The 15001-nt window shown below is 62.9% G+C and overlaps 1 protein-coding gene across 1 annotated transcript; it reads right to left on the bottom strand.

Annotated features, from left to right (window-relative positions):
- Positions 1-1066: 1066 nt before the first annotated feature.
- On the bottom strand, positions 1067-10747 carry GRHPR (glyoxylate and hydroxypyruvate reductase). The gene is made up of 9 exons (XM_074532862.1): positions 10435-10747; positions 9479-9609; positions 9331-9403; positions 8103-8219; positions 4663-4751; positions 3552-3656; positions 2999-3134; positions 2432-2562; positions 1067-1313 (listed from the first exon to the last, which is right to left on the bottom strand). Exons 1-9 carry the CDS (start codon positions 10503-10505, stop codon positions 1192-1194), a joined length of 975 nt encoding a protein of 324 aa, XP_074388963.1. The 5' UTR covers positions 10506-10747; the 3' UTR covers positions 1067-1191.
- Positions 10748-15001: the final 4254 nt, after the last annotated feature.

The following is a 15001-nucleotide window of genomic DNA, read 5'->3' as shown; positions in this document are numbered from 1 at the left end:
CACTCTGGAGCCGTGCCTGGCACTGGTTATGGACACCGAGCCAGAGCTGGAGGTTCCTGGGGAGCTGCACGAGCCCGGGCTGTGCTGTTCTTTAGAAAAAGGAAACCCTCAAGCAGAGGATTATGCAGTGCCACCGATTCCACAGGACCACTGGATGTGTGGGCTGGCAGCAGCAGGTGCACAGACCAAGCAGATGCACAGACCAAGCCGTTCCCTGTCCTCCCCTGCTGGCCACGAGCCCAGGGCAGGCACTCCTGGCCTCTCACCGTGCCCAGAGCCGGGCTCTGAGCACGGGTGTGCTGCAGCAGCTGCCCCGTGGCACTGCCAGCACGGCAAGCGCTGCATGGCAAGCGTTGCATGTGGCACTGCCAGCATGGCAAGCAGCATGGCAAGCGTTCCATGTGGCACCGCCAGCATGGCAAGCGCTGCATGGCAAGCATTCCATGTGGCACTGCCAGCACGGCAAGCATTGCATGGCAAGCGTTCCATGTGGCACCACCAGCATGGCAAGTGCTCCATGTGGCACCACCAGCATGGCAAGCACTGCATGGCAAGCGTTCCATGTGGCACCTTTAGCATGGCAAGGGTTCCATGTGGCACTGCCAGCACAGCAAGCGTTCCACGTGGCACTGCCAGCATGGCAAGTGTTGCATGGCAAGCGTTCCATGTGGCACTGCCAGCATGGCAAGCGTTCGATATGGCACCTTTAGCATGGCAAGCGTTCCATGTGGCACCGCCAGCATGGCAAGGGCTGCATGGCAAGCGTTCCATGTGGCACCTCCAGCATGGCAAGCGTTCCATGTGGCACTGCCAGCATGGCAAGCGTTGCATGGCAAGCGTTCCATGTGGCACTGCCAGCATGGCAAGGGTTACATGTGGCACCTTTAGCATGGCAAGCGTTCCATGTGGCACCGCCAGCATGGCAAGCGCTGCATGGCAAGCGTTCCCCACGCCCCATGTCCCAGCATGGCACGTGTTCCCCATGCAGGGCCAGCCCTCCCCACGGCCCGCTGGCACCCACAGCGTGCCCTGCTCTCAAATAACACCACCACCACACTGCCTTGGCTGCTGCTCTTTAAAGGCTCTTTAATGGCTCTTGAAGGGCTGCTGGCACCGCGGGCAGGGGCACCGGTGGGAGCAGGCTCTGGCCATGGGCTCCGGCCATCAGGCTCCGTCCCCAGGCTCCGTCCATCAGAAGGTCAGCTCGCTGGGCATGGGCTCGCCCCGCAGCCCGGCCAGCAGGTTCCTGGCTGCCAGCACGGCCATGGTGCCGCGCGTGGCGTAGGTGGCACTGCCGATGTGCGGCAGGATCACTGCGGGACACACGGCAGGGACACGGCTCACACAGCACTCTGACCCCTCACCCCTCACTCACCCCGACCCCAGCAGCCCTGCCAGGGCTCCCACAGGCACAGCATCCCCGCGGGCGTTATCTGTGCATCGATAAATGTGTCGTATTACTGCTAAAATAATGTACTCGATAAATACACGTGTAGGAATTGTGCCCTGCCTGCTCTTGTTTCAGAGCTCTCGAGCCTCCAAGTCCTGCAAATACTCCCAGAAAGTCTCAGCTCTTACCACTCCTCACACTGTTTACGTTGAGAAATAAGGCAAACTAATAAAAAATGAGTTTTAGCACAAAATAAAACAGCAGCTATAGGGTTGTACTTCAGAAAGAGACAGTCATGAGCCGCTCCAAATTCTCATGGATGTCCCTATGGGTTTTTTTTTTTGGAACGTACTTTTCCTACCCCAGAAACCCTCTCCCCACAGAGGGAGGACAGCCTGTGACACAGTGGCCAAGCAAGCTCCTTCCTACCAACCTTCCTCAGCTGCATCATCCTCCTCCAGAGAAGACAGGTCTCACTCCTCGCCTGCACCTGCCCCACGCCCCACGTCCTACATCCCATGTCCCATGTCCCACATCCCACGCCCCATGTCCCATGGCCCGTGTCCCACCCTCCCAGTGCCTCAAGCACCCAGGTACCAGGCTGCCCACGCAGCCCAGCAGCACTCCCAGCACCAGGACTCCCCCAGGCAAACCCACTTTCTGCCAGAGGGGAATTTTCCACCCCAGTTTGTGCCCAGGAGCCCACAGAACACCCGAGCTGGGCAGGGCCCGAGCTGGGAGAGCTGGCTTCTCTTTCATGCCCGGCTGATGCCAGATCCTGCACGAGTTTCACACACCGAATGATGGGCCACCACAAGGGTTATCTCAATGCCTTTCTGGAAAATTAAAGCAGCTCCCACCCTTGTTTGGCACCACGTCGATGGGTTGCACCCCCCAGCAGCCCCCTGCGTTGCACTGTAACCCCCCTGAACACACCCTGTGCCCGTGCTGTGCCCCGGCACCCTGTGCCAGCACTGCTGGTGCCCAGGGGTCCCTGCCACGCGTGTCCTGAGGAGGGACAGCCGGCCCTGGCACACTCACCGCAGTTCTGCAGGGACAGCAGCGGGTGGTCAGTGGGCAGCGGCTCCGGCGTGGTCACGTCCAGCCCGGCGGCCGCAATCTGCCCCTGGGTCAGCGCCTCGTACAGATCCTCCTGGTTGACCACAGCCCCCCTGCGCGGGCAGGGACAGCCTGGTCACTGCTCGGGGCACGGGGGCACAGAGCTCTGACCCTCTGTGCTGTGCCTCGTACAGATCCTCCTGGCTCACCCACGTGCCACACGCCCTGCCCCAGGGACAGCCTGGTCACTGCTCGGGGCACAGGGACAGGGGTGCCAGGAGTGCCTGAGCAGAGCTTGGACCCGCTCTGGTGTGCCTCAGTGTCCCAGCACTGCCCCAGCTGCCCACACCAGCGGGAGAGCCGGGTGCTCCTGCATTATTTATCTTGTATTCAGCTCACTCCCATAGGCCTTGGCAGAGGCTCCCCGCAGCTGCAGCCATGAAGGCTGCGTTGCTGCCTGGACTCAGAGCTCAGCAGATCCCCCCACGCTCTCAGACCCTGCAAGGGCCAGGTCTGCCTTCTCCAGGCATGGCTCAGCGCTGCCAGTACCTGCTGGTGTTGACAAACACAGAAGTCTTCTTCATCCTGCCGAAGAAGTCCTTGTTGCACATGCCCTGGGTGGCCGGGGTCAGCGCACAGGTGACCACCACGAAGTCGGACTCCTCGGCCAGCGTGGCGAGCGGGACTGGGCAGGAGCAGGGACACAGCCCGCTGCAGCCAGCCCTGCCCTGCCCTGGCAGAGCTGCAGGCCGGCTGCAGCCCCGGCAGCGCCCCGGGAACCAGCCCAGCAGAGCCCCCTCCTGCCAGCAGCAGCTGCCACATCCTGCTCGCACTCTCGGTGCCCCATGGAGCTGACAGTAACGCCCAGGGGCACAGCAGCAGGAGCAGCTCAGCTCCCACAGAGCCCTGATGCAGCCCTGTGAGCCCAGCTGTGCCCTGGCTCAGAGCAGCCAGGCTCCGCTGTCACCCCCAGCATGGGCACAGCTGGCACATGGCAGCCCCACACCCTGGGTGCCCCCAGACCCCCCAGCTGCCGCCCTGCAGGTGACAGACCCCAAGTGCCCCCCGGAGCCCCCTGGCCCTGCCCTGGGGCCGTCCTTACCAAACTCAGCCCCAAACTCGGCCGCGCTCTCGGGCTTGGGGCCGCTGCCGGTGTACAGGAACCTGCGGACCCCAAAGGGCTTCAGGCGCCGCGCAACCGCCTGTCCTGCAACGAGACAGAGCACAACTCTCCAGAGGAGAAATCCATTCTGACTGAGGGGAAATGGACATCTTTGTGGCTGGAAAACACAGCTATGTAGCCTGGCTGCAAAAGCCTAGGCTCAGGGAAACTGCTTCAGTGAAGGACAGAGAGAAGCGGGGAGACAGAGGGTGATAGAGAGAGACAGAGACTGCTGTGAGAGCAGGCCAGCCTGACCCAGGAACTCTTTCTGATATAGAAGAACCAGCAGTGAATGTCACTGAAATTTGTAACATGAGTATGTATGAACTTATTGTGAAATTGTATGCAGATGTATTTGAGAGGAGGATAAAAAGGGACCTGAAGTTCACAGAGGTATGCATGTCTTTTAAGGAGAGCAATCTCCACATGCGTCCAGCGCTGTAATAAACATACTGGCTTTACAACTTTCACAAACTTGTGGAGTTTGGATTATCTCCACAAAGCACTGAGTGAGGGAGGAAGGGCTGGGCTGCCGAGGCCCCACAGCCCCTCGGGGCCCGCAGCCAGAGCCCCTGCAGGGCTGCAGCAGTGGGCTCACCCTGCCTGGCTGCGGGCTGGGCATGGAGATGTCCTGCTCTGCACAGGGGACACCCAGCCCGTGGCTGCCCTGGCAGCAGGGACAGGAGGGGCTGCCTGTGGCAAAGTCCGCAGCTGCACGGTGCCAAGTGTCCCATGGACTTTGCCACAGCGTTTGTGCAACGGAGGGCAGGAGGGGCAGAGGCTGCTGCGGGAGCACAGGAGCAGCTGAGGCTTTAGGGCTGGGGCTGGTGAGGCAGCAGAGCTGCTGGGGAGGCCCTGCAGGCTCCCCTCGCTGTGCTCACGGGGTTTAAACAGCTGAGCAGCAGGCCACAGACACCCAGAACAGCGTGGGCTGGAAAAGCCTGCAATACCATCTCATTGCAGCCCTCCCAGCTCCAGCAGGGGCACTTCCAGCAGCCCAGGCTGAGGGTGAGGCCCCAGGCCCAGCCTGCCACACAGGGGTTGGCCTTACCTATTCTGCCCAGCCCGATGATGCCCACGGTGCTGTCGGACAGGCCATGCCCACACATCCACAGGGGCTTCCAGGTGGTCCAGCCGCCGCTGGCAGGGACAGGGACAGGGACAGGGACAAGGATGGTCAGAGCCCACCCAGCTCAGATGCTCAGGGTGAGCTGCACCAAGCCCTGCAGCCCCATGACCCAGCCCCATGTCCCAGCCCCATGTCACAGCCCCATGTCCCAGCCCCATGTCCCAGCCCTATGTCACAGCCCCATGTCACAGCCCCATGTCCCAGCCCTATGTCACAGCCCCATGTCACAGCCCCATGTCACAGCCCCATGTCACAGCGCTGTCACAGCCCCATGTCACAGCCCCATGTCACAGCCCCATGTCCCAGCCCCATGTCACAGTCCCATGTCCCAGCCCCATGTCTCAGCCCCATGTCACAGCCCCATGTCCCAGCCCCATGTCCCAGCCCCATGTCACAGCCCCATGTCCCAGCCCCATGTCACAGCCCCATGTCCCAGCCCCATGTCACAGCCCTGTCCCAGCCCGGTCCCAGCCCCATGTCACAGCCCCATGTCACAGCGCTGTCACAGCCCCATGTCCCAGCCCCACGTCACAGCCCCATGTCCCAGCCCCACGTCACAGCCCCATGTCCCAGCCCCATGTCACAGCGCCATGTCCCAGCGCTGTCCCAGCCCCATGTCCCAGCCCCATGTCACAGCGCTGTCACAGCCCCATGTCACAGCCCCAAGTCACAGCCCCATGTCCCAGCCCCATGTCACAGCCCCATGTCCCAGCCCCATGTCTCAGCCCCATGTCCCAGCCCCATGTCACAGCCCCATGTCACAGCCCCATGTCACAGCGCCATGTCACAGCGCCATGTCACAGCCCCATGTCCCAGCCCCATGTCACAGCCCCATGTCACAGCCCCATGTCCCAGCCCCATGTCCCAGCGCTGTCACAGCCCCATGTCCCAGTCCCATGTCCCAGCCCCATGTCCCAGCCCTGTCCCAGCCCCATGTCCCAGCCCCATGACCCAGCCCCATGTCCCAGCCCCATGTCCCAGCCCCATGTCTCAGCCCCATGTCCCAGTCCCATGTCCCAGCCCCATGTCACAGCCCTGTCCCAGCCCCATGTCACAGCCCCATGTCCCAGCGCTGTCACAGCCCCATGTCCCAGCCCCATGTCCCAGCCCCATGTCCCAGCCCCATGTCCCAGCCCCATGTCCCAGCCCCATGTCTCAGCCCCATGTCCCAGCCCCATGTCCCAGCCCCATGTCCCAGCCCTGTCACAGCCCCATGTCCCAGCCCCATGTCACAGCGCTGTCACAGCCCCATGTCACAGCCCCATGTCCCAGCCCCATGTCCCAGCCCTGTCACAGCCCCATGTCCCAGCCCCATGTCACAGCGCTGTCACAGCCCCATGTCCCAGCCCCATGTCCCAGCGCTGTCACAGCCCCATGTCCCAGCCCCATGTCACAGCCCCATGTCTCAGCCCCATGTCACAGCCCCATGTCCCAGCCCCATGTCACAGCCCCATGTCCCAGCCCCATGTCCCAGCGCTGTCACAGCCCCATGTCCCAGTCCCATGTCCCAGCCCCATGTCCCAGCCCTGTCCCAGCCCCATGTCCCAGCCCCATGTCCCAGCCCCATGTCCCAGCCCCATGTCCCAGCCCCATGTCTCAGCCCCATGTCCCAGCCCCATGTCCCAGCCCCATGTCCCAGCCCTGTCACAGCCCCATGTCCCAGCCCCATGTCACAGCGCTGTCACAGCCCCATGTCACAGCCCCATGTCCCAGCCCCATGTCCCAGCCCTGTCACAGCCCCATGTCCCAGCCCCATGTCACAGCGCTGTCACAGCCCCATGTCCCAGCCCCATGTCCCAGCGCTGTCACAGCCCCATGTCCCAGCCCCATGTCACAGCCCCATGTCTCAGCCCCATGTCACAGCCCCATGTCCCAGCCCCATGTCACAGCCCCATGTCACAGCCCCATGTCACAGCCCCATGTCCCAGCGCTGTCACAGCCCCATGTCACAGCCCCATGTCACAGCGCTGTCCCAGCCCCATGTCCCAGCCCTGTCACAGCCCCATGTCACAGCGCTGTCCCAGCCCCATGTCACAGCCCCATGTCACAGCCCCATGTCCCAGCCCCATGTCACAGCGCTGTCCCAGCCCTGTCCCAGCCCCATGTCACAGCCCCATGTCACAGCGCTGTCACAGCCCTGTCACAGCCCCATGTCACAGCCCCATGTCTCAGCCCCATGTCACAGCCCCATGTCACAGCCCTATGTCCCAGCCCCATGTCACAGCGCCATGTCACAGCCCTATGTCCCAGCCCCATGTCCCAGTGCTGTCACAGCCCCATGTCTCAGCCCCATGTCACAGCCCCATGTCACAGCGCTGTCCCAGCCCCATGTCACAGCCCCATGTCCCAGCCCCATGTCACAGCCCCATGTCCCAGCCCTGTCCCAGCCCCATGTCACAGCCCCATGTCACAGCCCCATGTCCCAGCCCCATGTCCCAGCCCCATGTCCCAGCCCCATGTCACAGCCCCATGTCTCAGCCCCATGTCACAGCCCCATGTCACAGCCCTGTCACAGCCCTGTCCCAGCCCTGTCACAGCCCCATGTCTCAGCCCCATGTCCCAGCCCCATGTCCCAGCCCCATGTCACAGCCCCATGTCACAGCCCCATGTCACAGCCCCATGTCCCAGCCCCATGTCCCAGCCCCATGTCTCAGCCCCATGTCACAGCCCCATGTCCCAGCCCCATGTCCCAGCCCCATGTCCCAGCCCCATGTCCCAGCCTCATGTCCCAGCCCCATATCCCAGCCCTGTCCCAGTCCCATGTCCCAGCCCCATGTCACAGCCCCATGTCACAGCCCCATGTCACAGCCCCATGTCCCAGCGTCATGGCCCAGCCCCATGTCACAGCCCCATGTCACAGCCCCATGTCACAGCCCCATGTCCCAGCCCCATGTCACAGCGCTGTCACAGCCCCATGTCCCAGCCCCATGTCACAGCCCCATGTCCCAGCGCCATGTCACAGCCCTGTCACAGCCCCATGTCCCAGCGCTGTCACAGCCCCATGTCACAGCCCCATGTCCCAGCCCCATGTCCCAGCGCTGTCACAGCCCCATGTCACAGCCCCATGTCACAGCCCCATGTCCCAGCCCCATGTCCCAGCCCTGTCACAGCCCCATGTCACAGCCCCATGTCCCAGCCCCATGTCACAGCCCCTGGTCACAGCCCCATGTCACAGCCCCATGTCCCAGCCCCATGTCCCAGCGCTGTCACAGCCCCATGTCCCAGCCCCATGTCACAGCCCCATGTCACAGCCCCATGTCCCAGCCCCATGTCACAGCCCCTGGTCACAGCCCCATGTCCCAGCCCTGTCCCAGCCCTGTCCCAGCCCGGTCTCAGCCGCGGGGCTCTCGCTCCTGGCTCACCTGCGGACCTGCTGGGCAGCCTCGGGCAGGCGGCGGCAGGCGGACAGCAGCAGCGCCACCGACAGCTCGGCCGTGGCGTCGGTCAGCACGTCCGGGGTGTATCCCACGCGGATGCCCCTGCAGCAGAGCGGGCTCTGGGGGCTGCCTGCCAGCCCAGGGAGCCCTGTGCCTGTGCCAGTGCCCAGGGAGCCAACACCGCGTCTGTGCCAGTGCCAGGGACAGCACCGTGTCTATGCCAGTGCCAGGGACAGCCCTGTGCCAGTGCCAGTGCCCAGGGACAGCACCGTGTCTGTGCCAGTGCCAGGGACAGCCCTGTGCCTGTGCCAGGGACAGCCCTGTACCCATCCAAGTGCCAGGGACAGCCCTGTACCCATCCAAGTGCCAGGGACAGCCCTGTACCCATCCCAGCGCCAGGGACACCCCCGTACCCATCCCAGTGCCAGGGACACCCCTGTACCCATCCAAGTGCCCAGGGACAACCCTGTACCCATCCCAGTGCCCAGGGACAGCCCCGTACCCATCCCAGTGCCCAGGGACAGCCCCGTACCCATCCAAGTGCCCAGGGACACCCCCGTACCCATCCCAGTGCCCAGGGACAGCCCCGTATCCATCCCAGTGCCCAGGGACACCCCTGTACCCATCCAAGTGCCCAGCGACAACCCTGTACCCATCCCAGTGCCAGGGACAGCCCCGTGCCCATCCCAGTGCGAGGGACAGCCCCGTACCCATCCCAGTGCCAGGGACAGCCCTGTACCCATCCAAGTGCCCAGGGACAGCCCTGTACCCATCCCAGTGCCAGGGACAGCCCTGTACCCATCCCAGTGCCAGGGACAGCCCTGTACCCATCCCAGTGCCAGGGTCAGCCCTGTACCCATCCCAGTGCCCAGGGACAGCCCCGTACCCATCCCAGTGCCCAGGGACAACCCTGTGCCCATCCCAGTGCCAGGGACAGCCCTGCGGCTCTCAGCCACCCTGAACCCCCCACCCAAAGGCTCCCGCAGCCCTGGGTGACCCCAGCAGGGTGACCCCAGCAGGACAGGGTGCAGGGGGTGACCCCAGCCGTGCAGGTGGGTGACCCCAGCAGCAGAGAGGTGCAGCCCACCCACCCGGAGGGACCAGCGGGCTGTGGGTGTGCCAGGGAGGGGGTCCCGAAGCGGGGCAGGGGGCGCAGCAGAGCCAGGGAGGGCAGGATCGGGGTCGGAGCAGGGCAGGAGCGGGGCAGCGTTACCGTTTCTTGATCTCGTCCAGGGCCAGGTGGTCGAAGCCCACGGACAGCGTGCTGATGACCTTCAGGCCGGGCCCTGCAAGACACGAGGGCGCTGCCGCGGCTGTCCGGGCCGGGCCGGGGCGGGCCGGGGAGCGGGGTCAGCACGCACCGGCCGCGTCCAGCACCTCGCGGTCGATGCGGTCCGAGAGCAGGCACAGCAGCCCGTGCGCGCCCGCCACGCCCGCCAGCAGCTCGGCCCGCGGCACCGGCTCGTCCGAGTCCCACTGCTGCACGCGGCACCTGCGGGACAACCGTCACACACCGGCACCGGCACCGGTACCGGGACACACCGGCACACACCGGCACCGGGACAGGGACACACCGGCACCGGCACACACCGGCACCGGCACCGGCACCGGGACACACCGGCACACACCGGCACCGGGACAGGGACACACCGGCACCGGGACACACCGGCACCGGCACACACCGGCACCGGGACACACCGGCACCGGGACCGGAACCGTCACACACCGGCACCGGCACCGGCACACACCGGCACCGGGACCGGAACCGTCACACACCGGCACCGGGACAGGGACACACCGGCACCGGGACACACCGGCACCGGGACAGGGACACACCGGCACCGGCACACACCGGCACCGGCACCGGGACAGGGACACACCGGCACCGGGACACACCGGCACCGGAACCGGGACAAACCGGAACCGGGACACACCGGCACCGGGACACACCGGCACCGGGACACACCGGGACACACCGGCACCGGCACCGGGACACACCGGCACCGGAACCGGGACACACCGGCACCGGCACCGGGACACACCGGCACCGGGACACACCGGCACCGGCACCGGCTCCTCCGAGTCCCACTGCTGCACGCGGCACCTGCGGGACAACCGTCACACACCGGCACCGGCACCGGGACACACCGGCACCGGGACACACCGGCACCGGCACCGGAACCGGCTCCTCCGAGTCCCACTGCTGCACGCGGCACCTGCGGCACCGGGACACACCGGCACCGGTACCCACCCGCATCGGGACCGGGACCGGCACCGGGACACACCGGCACCGGGCCCCGCCGCGCCCCGCGCTCACCCGCTGGCCTGGGACAGCACCCGCAGCCCCTCGGCCGGGATCCGCCGCGTCACGAACACCGACATGGCCATGGCCGCCGCCGCCCGCCCCGCCAGGGTCACCGAGCCGCCGGGACAGCAACGAGAACAGCGGGACAGCCGGGACACGGGAACGGCGCGGACAGCCCCGGGACACCGGAACGGCGCGGACAGCCCGGGCACGCGGGAACGGCCCCGAGCACGCGGGAACTGCTCGGGAACAGCGGAACAGCCCCGGCTGCTCCCGCCGGAACCGCCCGCCCGCCGCTCCTCCGGGGCCGCCCCGCCCCCGGGCCCGCCCCCTGCGGGGCCGCTCCGTGCGCGCGGCCGCCCGCGCCTGGGCGGGCCGGTGTGACCGTGAATGGCAGGTGTGACCGTGAATGACAGGTGTGACCGTGGGCAGGTGTGTCCATGCATGGCAGGTGTGACCATGGACAGGTGTGACCGTGGACAGGTGTGACCATGGGCAGGTGTGACCGTGGACAGGTGTGACCATGGACAGGTGTGACCATGGACAGGTGTGACCGTGGGCAGGTGTGACCGTGCATGGGCAGGTGTGACCGTGAATGGCAGGTGTGACCATGGACAGGTGTGACCATGGACAGGTGTGTCCGTGCATGGGCAGGTGTGACCGTGAATGGCAGGTGTGACCATGGACAGGTGTGACCATGGACAGGTGTGACCATGGGCAGGTGTGACCATGGACAGGTGTGTCCATGGACAGGTGTGTCCGTGCGTGGGCAGGTGTGACCGTGAATGGCAGGTGTGACCATGGACAGGTGTGACCATGGACAGGTGTGACCATGGGCAGGTGTGTCCGTGCGTGGGCAGGTGTGTCTGTGCGTGGGCAGGTGTGTCCATGGGCAGGTGTGACCATGGACAGGTGTGTCCGTGAATGGCAGGTGTGACCATGGGCAGGTGTGACCATGGACAGGTGTGTCCGTGCATGGGCAGGTGTGACCGTGAATGGCAGGTGTGTCCATGGGCAGGTGTGTCCGTGAATGGCAGGTGTGTCCGTGCATGGGCAGGTGTGACCGTGGACAGGTGTGTCCATGGGCAGGTGTGTCCGTGCGTGGGCAGGTGTGTCCATGGGCAGGTGTGACCATGGACAGGTGTGTCCGTGAATGGCAGGTGTGACCATGGGCAGGTGTGACCATGGACAGGTGTGTCCGTGCATGGGCAGGTGTGACCGTGAATGGCAGGTGTGTCCATGGGCAGGTGTGTCCGTGAATGGCAGGTGTGTCCGTGCATGGGCAGGTGTGACCGTGGACAGGTGTGTCCATGGGCAGGTGTGTCCGTGCGTGGGCAGGTGTGTCCATGGGCAGGTGTGACCGTGGGCAGGTGTGACCATGGGCAGGTGTGTCCGTGCGTGGGCAGGTGTGACCATGGACAGGTGTGACCATGGACAGGTGTGTCCGTGCATGGGCAGGTGTGACCATGGGCAGGTGTGACCATGGGCAGGTGTGTCCATGGGCAGGTATGTCCGTGAATGGCAGGTGCGACCATGGACAGGTGTGACCATGGGCAGGTGTGACCATGGACAGGTGTGTCCGTGCGTGGGCAGGTGTGACCGTGAATGGCAGGTGTGACCATGGGCAGGTGTGACCATGGACAGGTGTGTCCATGGACAGGTGTGACCATGGACAGGTGTGTCCATGGGCAGGTGTGTCCATGGACAGGTGTGTCCGTGCATGGGCAGGTGTGTCCGTGAATGGCAGGTGTGACCATGGGCAGGTGTGACCATGGACAGGTGTGTCCGTGCTTGGGCAGGTGTGACCATGGACAGGTGTGACCATGGGCAGGTGTGACCATGGGCAGGTGTGACCATGGACAGGTGTGTCCATGCATGGCAGGTGTGACCATGGGCAGGTGTGACCATGGACAGGTGTGACCATGGACAGGTGTGACCATGGACAGGTGTGACCGTGGACAGGTGTGTCCATGCATGGCAGGTGTGACCATGGGCAGGTGTGTCCGTGCGTGGGCAGGTGTGACCATGGACAGGTGTGTCCATGCATGGCAGGTGTGTCCGTGCGTGGGCAGGTGTGACCATGGGCAGGTGTGACCATGGACAGGTGTGACCATGGACAGGTGTGTCCGTGCATGGGCAGGTGTGTCCGTGAATGGCAGGTGTCACCATGGGCAGGCGTGTCCGTGCGTGGGCAGGTGTGACCGTGAATGGCAGGTGTGACCATGGACAGGTGTGACCGTGAATGGCAGGTGTGACCATGGGCAGGTGTGACCATGGGGGCAGGTGTGACCATGGACAGGTGTGACCGTGAATGGCAGGTGTGACCATGGACAGGTGTGACCATGGACAGGTGTGTCCGTGAATGGCAGGTGTCACCATGGGCAGACATGGGACATCCCTGGAGGGGACATGGGGACATCCCTGCACAGGAAAAGGAGGCTCGGGGGGCCCTTGTGGCTCTGCACAGCTCCTGCCAGGAGGGCACAGCCGGGGGGAACGGGGACAGGAGCAGAGGGAACGGGCTCAGGCTGGGCCAGGGCAGCTCAGGGTGGGCACTGCAGGAATTTCCCCATGGAAAGGGGGCTCAGGAGCTGCCTTGGCACTGCCCAGGGGGGGCTGGACTGCCCAGCCCTGCAGGTGGCACCTGGAGGTGGCACTCGGAGCTCTGGGCTGGGGACAGGGTGGGGATGTCAGAGTTGTGACAGGATGGGATGTCAGAGTTCTGTGCAGCTGATGGATCCATGGTGCTGTGACCCCCGCGTGCATGCACACACCTGTGCCCACGCTCTCTCACACAGACAGGTGTGTGTGTGTGCACACGTACAGGGGTGGGCATTGTCACACACACACAGCATCGGGGGCTCCTTTGGCTCTGGTGGCAGCTCTGGAGTGTCCCACAGGGCTCACCTGCCTCCTCTCACCTGGCTGTGACGCTCTGCTCATTAATTAACCCAGATTAAATTGCCTGGAGAGCTGATTGCAGCACCTTGTGTGAGTGCAGGTGCGAGGCAGGGGAGCCTACAGTGGATATTGTCACCCCCGAGGAGGGGAGAGAATGATGCACTTGACTCCATTGACATTAACTAATTACTTTGTTGTACTATATTATTCTATATTATTTTAAACTATATTACACTGCATCCAAACTGAATCTACCAAGCACTCAACCCTGCACTCCACTTGTGACTGTCAGTGATAATCCCAACACACACACACACACACACACACACACACACACACACACACACCCCACCTGAGCACGACAGGTCAAAGAACAAAACACCATCACTTTGGGTAAACAATCTCCACATTGCATTCTGCTGTGGCACAAGCACAGGCACAGCAAATGAGACAGGATTTGTTTTTCCTTTCTCTGAGGTTCAGACAATGTGAAACCCAGAAATATTCTTGGGAAGGATTGTGCCTTGCCTTTCTCTGTGAGGAGAGATGTGGCCACAGGAGCCCAAGTGTCAGGAGCCAGGACATCCCTCTGTCTGTCCCGAGCAGCCCAGACCCTGCCAGGGGGCTCAGAGACCCTGGCACAGAGCCCAAAATGCCCCTGTGGGTTTGATTATGACCCATGGAGCAAGTTACCAACCCCAGATGAAGATCTGCAAGCCACGACAAATTAAGTAGAATGACAGTGAATTTATCACAGGGTGAAAAATAGATTTTGTGGTTTTTAGAATGGGGGTTCAGGGGGCAAGATGGAGGGATCTGGGCATGTCCAGCCTTTCTCCTTCTTCTTCTTCTTGGCCTCCATCTTCTGGGTGATGGTGGCACTTTTGGATTGGTTTAGAGTAGCAGCTCAGTGTCTAACACAGGTGATGAGTATTGGGAAGTAACTGTAAATATTGTACAGGTAGTTTTTAGTATAAAAAGATAACACTGCCCTGGGTGAGAGACAGAGACCCCCGGAGAGGGTTCATTGACACAACACAGTGCACAGTTCTGGCCACAATCTGGTTTTTATCCATTATAAGCACCTGTAAATGGTCTCCTTTACCATGTGTGGAGTCCCCCAGCCCTCCCTGGTCCCTGTTGAGGGGAGGTCGTGGTGCTGACCCCCTCTCAGGGTCACCCTAGACCTGGAAAACCATCCCTTGTTTCCTGCTGGGGAAGATGAGACAGGAAAGCCTTACAAATATGATTGCCTGGCAAAAGATTTTGGGAATATGGAAACTATAAGCGAGACTGAAATGAAAGCAAGCTTTGAGATCCCTCAGTTACTGAACAACTGGAAAACAATGGTGTGGTAGCTGAAGGTGATCCCCTATTGATGGAACAACACCCTCTGCCTGCAGACAGGCCCAAGGGTCAGAGCAGACCCTGCAGCTTGGCAGAAGGGCCCAAAGAGGAGTTTGTAGGGTTTAACATGTAACACAGGATGGTGATGTAATGTTTCTTATAGGCTGTATGGAAATGCTGTAGGATTTGTATCTTGGACTAGATTGGTCAGTGAGAATCAGAATATTCAACACAGAAGAAGATTTATGGTATTGGAATGGGAACCTTGCTCTCTTACCCTTTTACTCTCTCACCCTCTCATCCTCTCTGCCCCTCTCTTTTCTCCTTACTG

The sequence above is a fragment of the Zonotrichia albicollis genome, chromosome Z (assembly GCF_047830755.1).
Source record: "Zonotrichia albicollis isolate bZonAlb1 chromosome Z, bZonAlb1.hap1, whole genome shotgun sequence".
In the NCBI taxonomy this organism is placed as follows: Eukaryota; Metazoa; Chordata; class Aves; order Passeriformes; family Passerellidae; genus Zonotrichia; species Zonotrichia albicollis.
This window is presented reverse-complemented; position numbering and strand designations above follow the sequence as displayed.